Source organism: Arachis ipaensis, chromosome B05 (assembly GCF_000816755.2).
Source record: "Arachis ipaensis cultivar K30076 chromosome B05, Araip1.1, whole genome shotgun sequence".
Taxonomy (NCBI): domain Eukaryota; kingdom Viridiplantae; phylum Streptophyta; class Magnoliopsida; order Fabales; family Fabaceae; genus Arachis; species Arachis ipaensis.
In genome coordinates, this window is record NC_029789.2 from 119,502,590 (window position 1) to 119,512,580 (window position 9,991).

General features: G+C 40.1%; 1 protein-coding gene across 2 annotated transcripts; it reads right to left on the reverse strand.

Moving 5' to 3' along the window:
- On the reverse strand, positions 2,861-6,488 carry LOC107643917 (TORTIFOLIA1-like protein 3). Of its 2 annotated transcripts, XM_016347670.2 has the most exons (5): positions 5,491-6,488; positions 5,209-5,317; positions 4,408-4,985; positions 3,087-3,527; positions 2,861-2,918 (listed from the first exon to the last, which is right to left on the reverse strand). In XM_016347670.2, exons 1-4 carry the CDS (start codon positions 6,286-6,288, stop codon positions 3,117-3,119), a joined length of 1,896 nt encoding a protein of 631 aa, XP_016203156.1. In that variant the 5' UTR covers positions 6,289-6,488; the 3' UTR covers positions 2,861-2,918; positions 3,087-3,116. The 2 variants fall into 2 exon arrangements, with proteins under 2 accessions (XP_016203156.1, XP_016203155.1); XM_016347669.2 differs by lacking the exon at positions 2,861-2,918 and having other exon boundaries at positions 2,987-3,527.

Below are 9,991 nucleotides of genomic sequence, written 5' to 3' on the forward strand. Positions count from 1 at the left end.
AGTGAAGATGAAGAGAGTCACCACGCAGCATTTTCTCAAGCCAATGCAGATGCTCCAGTAAGGGAAGTAAGATTGGAGCTAGGCATGGAGTTTGAAAATCTAGAACATTTCAAGAAGGCAGTCAGGAAGTTCAATATCAACATAGGCCGAAGCATATTCTTTCCAAGAGTGAACTCAAGTAGGTGTAAGGCCATATGTTACGATGAGGACTGTCCATGGCAGATATACTGTGCAAAAAGGTCGTACCCATTAAGCTTCCAAATGAAAACGTTTGTAAATGAACATACATGCAGCAGAGTTAATAAGAATAAATCTGTAGATGCAAATGTGGGTTGTTGAGGAGTTTGAGGACAAGATCCGTGATCATCCAAACATGAGTCAAAGGCAGGTACAAGACTTTCTCAATAAGGAGTATGATGTAATAGTCAATGAGAGGTAGATATACAGGGCTATGGTGAAGGCAAAATAACTAATTGAAGGGTCAGAAATAGCTCAGTATGCACTTCTTAAGGACTATGCCAATGAAGTTATGAGGACCACCAACTACAAAAAGACCACCTAAGAAAAAGAAGAATATGAGAAGACCACCACCAACTAGCCAGCAACCACCATATACTCAGGCTACTGTGAGGCCACCAACACCAACTGCGCAAACTACAGTTAGTCCATCACCTCCGGCTTCTCATGTGCCACCCACACCTCAAACCATGCAGGCTGCCTCTCAGGGCACTACTTTAAGGCTCATGGACTTCATGCCAACTCTCGCAGTTAGAGGATCAAGCTCAACTAGGTGGCCGCAGCCAGCCTTCTGTCCACCAGCCAAAAAGGGGTTAACAACTGCACACTTGAAAGAAGGATCAAGCAGAAGCAGTAACTTCACTCTAAATCCATGAAACAAGTGTGTTTATATTATGTTGTTTTGTACTGTCCATGGCAGTTTATCTTACAATTGTTAGATATGTCACATACTTTATCGTATTTTGCTTATGTTTTGATTTCCGGTATGGATTCATAATCGTAGTTGATAACTCATACTTATAAGTTGAACATTTTAGTAACTCAATTACTACATACTTATCAGGTTATTTTGCCTGTCTTTCATGTTATTTTGGAACGCCATAGAAACTAAACAAAAATTCCAATTAGGAATGGATAATTTTTGCAAATTTCATATCTTATAAGACTCCATTTGACATTTCTTGGATTCCATATGTGTACAAATGTCTGATTCTGAATCGAGCATGGGTAATTTTGTCATGATCATACACTAACAACTAGTTAGACTCAAAACCTCCTGAAAATCATATACACAGTGCACACAGCGTTACAAACCACCACCATTGACATAATCACAAGCCACAACCTAAGTTTACTAACTTCATCTTCAATCCTCCCTAACCTCATGAGCATCTTCACTTCAACCTCAGCCTCATTAATATCTTCGTGCATCTTTCTTTCTGACAGTGCTCTTCTCAAACCCTCCCTCTGACCTTCGATTTCGTCTACCCATGCAAAGAAATTGCAGTCCGAGTTCTATCCATGGAAAAAAAAAATTAAATCAAACACACATTCACCTCGCATAGAACAGAGTGTACAATGGGTTTACCTTCCAATTGGGACAACGGACGAACCACCTCCTAGGATTTATCGCCGTCCCCGACTGCAACAGCGTCACCCCCAACCCACAGAAACATCTGCCATTGAACTTCCTATCCTACACCCGCTTTGAAATTGAGCTTCCAGATACACTACCGCTGCCATTCGAAGGTGGAGTAAAGAGTCTTCGCCTCAACATTGGTATAATTTCGAAGAATTTTGTGAATCTAGGGCTAGAGTTCGTGTTTGGGATGAAAGAAGGTTTGAATTTGGGAAATTTTGGGGTTCAGGGTTCATTATAACGGTCAAACAGCTCAGCAGGCCACATATGAAGCCCCCAGACCACGTCACACCGTAAAGTGCCACGTAGTGAGTATTACTAACGGAGTCAACGCCGGAATAACGATTAGTTAGTTTCGTCCCACGGATGTCATTATCGATGGGTACATTAGGTAATTTATTTCTTTTGTGGGTAGATTTGTCAGCGTTCTCAACTTTCATGGGTAAAAATGGTAGTTTACTCTTTTATAGAAGATACAAGTGTAAGGAAGTCTTGCTTAGGACAATTAGAAATTAGAATGCTATATTTTTTCAATTTTAATTATGTAAACATAAAAAATAAAAAATAAAACATCCAAACTAGAACATTATGCTAATTTACTTCCTTTCACATTTTAGTTAATCATTGCGATTGAGCTGGAATCCTGATAACCGTACTTTTTTCTTAATATAAAGCCTCAACCTTAGCTTTCTTGCTGAAAGTAAAAATGCAGCTTTTGAAAAAGGAAGACATGAAAAGAGGATAGAAGGAGTAGAATAGAAGCAAATCAAGCAATCCAAACAATGATGAAAGCTTATAGGCTACAGCATAACTTGTAAAAATATAGTATTTAAATAATGTAAAAAAAAAAAGAAAAAAAGAAAAAAAAAAAGAAAACAATGTGGTACTTAAATCATTCAATGTAGACTCCAGTGTCACTCTTATATACAACGCCCTCCCTCTAATTGAATGCAGTAATATTTAATATTTAAGGCTTAATTCACTTCTATCCATAGTCTACCGTAGTGTCCAACAAATATCGTAACACAACAAATGAAGCTCTGCACTGTGATGAAGAAAATGTGATAGCCAGCTTCTTCGAGTGACAACTGACAAGAGCACAAGACCAAATAATATAGAGTATTTTTAAGTAAGACCCTTAACGGCAAAATGAAAATATAACACTCCAATATGGTGAACTATTCTTATCTCCTTCTTTAGTACATTTTATTGAACATTGTATAAAATAAAGCAACAACTTTTTTTATGAATTTCTAATAGAAAAAGAATAGGAGCCAGCAACTTTATTAAATTCTGGCCAGCAAAAGAGAAGTGAGTAATCCCACCCCATTGGATAAAATCTCACACTATTAAAAACATTATTGATGGTTACTTGATGACTACAAATCACAAAAATTTCTAGCCTCCTAGCACTCCTCTCTCTAATAGACTCGTATATGTGGACAGCAAGCCTGTTTTGTTAATTTGGCTCTGCTCTTGCAAAACCAGATATCTTCTTGGAATTAGTATTAATCTCTGCTAGAGGATTGGTTATGAAGCTTCCTCCATCGCTATGAAGCCTGAGTCTATGGCTTCTCAACTCAGTTTCAGCATTCATGTCATCTCGGTGGGGGACGGCGGCAAGCAATTGGGTGCCGTCAGATCTAGATAATTGGGAGGACGAATACCGGCTCTGTGTTCTCTTCCAGAACTTAGCGCTTAAAATTTCAGAACCTGGTAGCAAGCAACATGCATATCTAGCAGCACCAGGTTTAGACATTCTTCCACTTGATACGGCCAAATCATAAGAGATCTCATCCAACGCAAACTCGAGGCCTTGCACACGAGTCTCCAGAGAACGCATTCCACTCTCGGATCTCCCAATGAAATTCTGTATCATGATACCCAAGATGTCGTCAAATATGTGCTTAAATAAAAGGGATTAGTGCTTTAGTAGACATCCAGCATGCACATAAGAAATATCTTTCTTTACACTAAATAACCAATATCTGTAGTGCACAAGGCTCTCGTTAATTTGGTTCCAGTAGAGTCAGCCATTACACAAGATTCAAGCCTAAAATCTTGTTTGGAAAAAAGAAAACTAATTATGCAATGGTCTTGTTGTTGAGCTACCGTGGAGAGTTCTCAACTGCCTGCGAGATTTCGGAGAGGAACAAAAATATAATATAAAAAGACATCATATCCAACTCAAAATTTTAAAATAATAAGTTAATGAGTCTTTCATCTTATAAACTCTTCACTCTTCCTTGCTTTCTTTAATATGAGACTAATTTCATACACTCCTCATACTTACAACATTAACACTTGTATGTTGATTTATCTATATATAAATGCAACAACTTATCAACATTTTAAAAGCTTCACAAAAATTAAATTTTCCCCATATCACAAGTATAGATCGCAGCATGTTGTCCAATGTTGATTTGCACACAAATCTAAGGAAGTTGCTGAAATTTACTCTGGCAGAGACCAATGTAAACCTCAGTAAGATACTGGTATTTTGATTCAGTCATAAGTCTAAGTAACTTTGCTACAATTTATGAGCAGATAGGTTATCAGTCACAGCTCATTTACATTTTTAGATTTTAATTTAATATCCTCATTCACTTTATTCTCCATTAACTTAAAATAGCGGTAGATCAACATAAGGAATTTTCCCTCCCAGAAATTTACAACCATAAATTGATCAAACAAAAACAGTTAAAAAAGAATTCGGAGAGACTTTCAAGCATTGGGAAATGGGAATAAACCTGAAGAAGATCAAGTAAGCTTGACTGTTGCTTCTCAATTTGAAGTAACTGGCTACGGATCAACGATAAATCCTCATTCTGTTTGTCACTCTTATGGAGATCTTTAGTCACATTACCACCAAGTTCCGAATCTTGACTATCTTCAGAAAATGGAACCACACGAGATCCAGCATTAGACCCACTGTATTTATGCATCTTCTTGTCATCCGAATTGTTCTCAAACAGACCCCGTCTAATTTCTGACTTAAAAAATCTACCCTTTTCATCCTTTCTGCTTCTTTCCAACACAACTTCATCCCTTTGCTGAAGATCACCCTGATCAACCCTGGAATTGAAGGGATCACTTGAGACAACAACTTGAACGTCCCAATTCTTATTGTTCAGTTTACGCGAAACACTTGAACTCATTCTTTTGGTGCTACTTAAAGTGCTTGTCTTCTTAGCATTTATAGCAGAAGATCTATCTGGAGGAGTTGATCTACTAACAGACGCTGACATCCTCCTGAACCTAGTCATCACTGAACCAGGACTACACGAATTCTGAGACACCTGAGGATGACACTCACTGCTCATATTCTCTGAAACCAAATCCAAATAAATATGAGAAGAAACTTCAAGCAACATAAAATTGAATGTATCCTCCAACCTTTCATTTCCCAAACTTCACATTCCAATGCAATGCATAAATTTCTATTCATGCAAAAAGGATCCAACACAGATTCATTCTGGTAGCAGAACCAATCAAGCAAAAAACCAACGACAATTTAAACGTAAAAAGAAAAAGAAAAAATCAACTAATACCTTTTGAAGAATACTGCGAGTGAGGATGGGGAGAGAATTCATCCGAGACATCAGGAACCTGTTTCCACGCCTCTATTGTCCGATTCATAGCTTCCCTAACTAACTTCACCTAAGAATGCAAAATAATAATAACAATAAGAAAATAAAATGATTTGCAAATGCACAACAAACATAACAGTTGAAACAAGAATTCAAATCTAGTGGCGAAGAGTTTGGGTACCATTCATGAGGTTTCTGCTTTGCCGTCATGTAACAAAAAGAAAATTTCAAAACGCAAGATACCTTGTCGAACCGGCGATTCTCAATGACTTTCAAGCACCCCGCCTTAAACTCAGACAGAGAGTTCCTCTCCACCACCGCCAGCTTCTCCAGCACCTCCGCCACGGCTTTCCTGGCCGCCCAGTTCGTACTGCCGATCGCCTCCAACAAGCAAGGCACCAACCCACTCACCGCGCCGGAAGCGCCCCCGGCACCGACAATGCTCCGGATAAGCTGTAGCACCGCGGCCTTTGCCTTAAACCCGTCCAACTTCAGAAGCTTCTGGAGCCTCGGAAGCAGCTTCGCGAGCCTGGCAGAGTCCGGATCAGGCGAAGCCTCGACTGCCGACGACAAACACGCCGCTGCAGCTGCTTGCGCGTTGGGCTCCTGCTCGGTGAAGAGCGCCTCCGACAACGGTCTCAAGAAAACGGAAAATGATTGGCATCTGACGTGGACGGAGAGGGACCTAACGGAATCCGTACAGGCAGTTCTGACGGAGGAGTCCGGGTCGCGGAAACGGCGGACGAGGTTGGTTAAAATCTTGGGGAGGTAAGGGGAGAGGGCGTTTCCGTGGGATTCGGAGAGAGTGGTGAGGAGTCGGAGGCACTGCTTGCGGAGTGGAGTGGTGTCGGTGGGGTCGGTTGTGTGAAGAATGCAGGAGAGGAAGAGAGGGAGGGTGCGTTGGTCGAGCGTACGGACGATGGCGTGGAGCTCGGTAACGGCAAGGGAGTGGGTGTCGCGGTCGGAGAGCTTGGTGAGGCATGTCAGCACCCTGTGCTTCAGTGGGGTGTTGGAGTTGGAGGTTGGTTTAGAGCGGTGCATTGTGTCTGGTGGTGGCGGGTGTGGGGATTTAGTGATGCTGTGGCGGCGTAGTTGGGGTTTCCGGCGACATTTGCTTGCCGGTGAGTGGTTTGGGTTCTTTTCTTGTTGGATGGAGGGTCAGAGGGAGATGATTGATGATGAATTGATGATGATGATTATGAGGTAGCGGTTATAAGTTATTGGTGGGAAATGCCATGGAAAGAGAAGGACATGTCGTTTACTCTTGTAACAACAAAGCGAGATTTTGATTCACAATATTGACCGTTAAGAATTATTTTAATTTTTTAATATTAATGTACATAAAAAAAAGGGATAAGTACGATTTTGGTCCCTGAGCCAGAATCAAAACCGTCCTAGATATAATTTTCGACTTAAAATCATTCTTAATGTTGCATTTCATTTTAAAATCGTCCTTTCTAATAAAATTTTTAATTTATTCCTACCTCCGCCTCAGCCTTTCTTGCTTTCTGTTTCCTGCCACCTCAGCCTCGCCGCCGCCGCCTCAGCCTTGCTGCCTCCGCCTCACCGCCTCTGCCTCATCCTTTTTTGCTTTCTGTTTCTTGCTTTCTTGCTTCTGCTTTCTTGTTTTCTGTTTCTTGGTTTGGTGTTGTGTTTTTTGGTGTTGTTGCTGTTGTTTAGTATTCTTGGTGTTGGTATTGGTGTTTGTGTTATTGTTGTTGGTGGTGGTGGTGGTTGTAGTTTTGGTGTTGGGGTTGGGGTTGGTGTAGGTGTTGGTGTTGGTGGTGGTTGTGGTTGTGGTGGTGGTGGTGGTGGTGGTAGTGGAGGAGGTAATTGTGTTGGTAGTGGTGAGGGTATTTTTGTCCAAAAAAAATTAAAAGGACGATTTTAATACGAAAAAAACGTTAATGATGATTTTAAATAAAAAATTAGAAGAGGGACGATTTCGATTCTGACCCTCAACGTTAGGGACCAAAATCGTACTTATCCCTAAAAAAAATAATATTATACATTTAAATTTTTTCATAAATCAAATTCTTTAAAACATTCTTATAGAAAATATTTTTTTGAAAGAAACAATTTTAGAAGAGGGGTGCTAGGGGCAAACAAGTTTTGTAATTTGTAGCCATTAATTAGTTATTATTAGTGTTTTTAATGGTGTGAAATTATATCTAATGATATAGAATTGCTTACTTTCTTTTTGCTAGTTAAGTACTGGTCATATTTTAATAAAACTGTTGGCCCCATAGACTTTCTCATATTAGAAATCGCGCCTCAATCTGGGTCCTAAAATTTTGATTTACTCAATTTATTCTCTTAACTTAGCAATCAAAACTCACATTAGTTTCTATACTTGTTTTTTTTTTTTAACAAAGAAAGCTCAACACAATAATGTGGAACATAAAAAAAGTACAAAAACAACTCAAAACACAAGACAATGATCACATAAAAAGGTATAATCCGTTGTCATCTCCGACATAGCTATCAACAACCAAACGGATAAACTCCACACCATTCTTTGTAGCTCAAGAACGACCTATTTATAATTCCAACAACACCCGCCGTCTTTAATTTCTGGAAAGCTTTGCTATTTCTTTCCAGTCAAATGTTCTAAATAATCGCGAAGAAACCTACCAACCACTTCTTATGCTCAGAACTACGATCAGATACTCTAATCCAACTCTCAAAAAGCTCTTTAACAGTCTCCGGAATAACCCAAGCTCTATTAGCATACCTCAACCAAGCGCACCACACTTGCCACGTAAACTCATAGCCAAGAAAAAGGTGATGCACGAATTCTACATCCTTTTTGCACAACACGCAAATATTATCATTTTGATGAATAATCTCTAGCCTACTCAATCTTTCTTTCGTATTAACTCTTCCTACTAAAACAAACCATGCAAAAAGTTGCACTCTTGGAGGAACCAACCCTCTCCATATGGTGCTAGTGAAGCTATAACTTGTGATGTCCTCCGAGATAGTCTCTTTCTGCAATACCTGCACAAAATTGTTAGTAGAAAAAACACATGTTCTGTCAAATTTCCATATAATTGTATCCTCTCGACTAGTCGATAATCTAACTAGCCTTAACCGGTCATGGAGTTGATTGAGAAGCTCTAACTCTCATTGGAATAAATCTCTCCTCCACTGGAAGTTCCATACCCATTCTAATCCATCCCAGAAATCACAAACCCCTATAACAGATCCTTGTTGGTTTGAAACAGAGAAGAGCCTTGAAAAACTTACTTTCAAACTGTCACTTTGTAACCAATCATCCTCCCATAACCGAACAAGTCTACCATTTTCCACCTCCAAAGACAGACCACTGATAATCTCATCTCTCACCTGTTGATTCTGAATATTAAGCTGGCAGATATCTTTCCACGGACTACCTCTTGTCCGTAATAGCTATTTTGATAACATTACATTCGGGTTCAACTGATAACAAGAACATACAACCTTCTTCCACAACGGGCAGTCCTCCTTCGAAAAGCGCTACCACCACTTGAACAGAAGCAATGCATTTCTGATCAACGCATCCCCCACCCCCAAGCCCCTAGTTTTTTCGGAGCTTGCACCATCTCCCATTTCACTAGTGGTATACCGTTGTTTCCATCTTCTTTACTCTACAAGAACCTCTTCTGTAGCCCAATAAGTTTTTCTGCTACCGACTTTGGCATCTTATACAAGCTAAGGTAGTAAACCGGCAAGTTATTAAGAACAGATTTTATGAGAACTAGCTTGCCAGCCTTGTTGAGGGACTTCGCTTTCCATAAGCTAAGCTTATCTTCCGCCTTATCTATGATTGGTTTCCAGGTCTTCGCCAACCGAGGGTTCACCCCTAGAGGAATACCTAAGTATCTGACAGGTAAAGCAACTTTCGCACATCCCAACAAACCACACATATCCGTCACCCAATCATGCTCACAGTCAACCAAAATCAAATTTGACTTATCAAAGTTAATACTCAAATCAGACATCAACTCAAAACAACACAGAAGCTTCTTATAATTCATGACTGTCTCTGTTTCCTGAAGGCAAAATAAAATTGTATCATCTGCAAACTGGAGATGCGAGAACTCTATGTTGTCCCTTCCAATCAGCAGTGGAGAGATGCGTCCATTCCTCACTGCCTCACCCACTATCCTATGCAAGACGTCAACGACAAGAACAAACAGAAAGGGTGAGAGAGGGTCTCCTTGTCTAAGACCTCTCTCCATTATGAACGGCTTGGATGGTGACCTATTAATCAACACCGACATAGACGCTGTAATTACACATTCCTTTATCCATGTCCTCCATCTAAGACCAAAGCCCATCTTCTGTAACACGATATCCACAAAGCTCCATCTCACCCTGTCGTACGCTTTCTGAAAGTCTAACTTAATAATTGCCGCCTTTTCTTGCACAACTTCAGCCATTGGACCGTCTCACAAGCAATAGACGCACCATCATGTATTTTGCAGCCCTGTACAAACGCAGACTGAGTCTCTCCCATTAAACCTGGCATCACTACCCGCATTCTTCTCACCAAATTTTTTATATCACCTTATACACACAACCAACCATATTAATCGGTCGAAAGTCTTTTATTTCCTTAACTCCCACAAATTTTGGAACTAGCGCCACCCATGTTATATTAGCGTCCGTTGGTAACCTCGCATTTTGGAAAAAACCCATCACCGCTTCTGTAAACTCCTGGCCAATCTCACCCCAATATTTCTTTATGAAGTTCATGTTA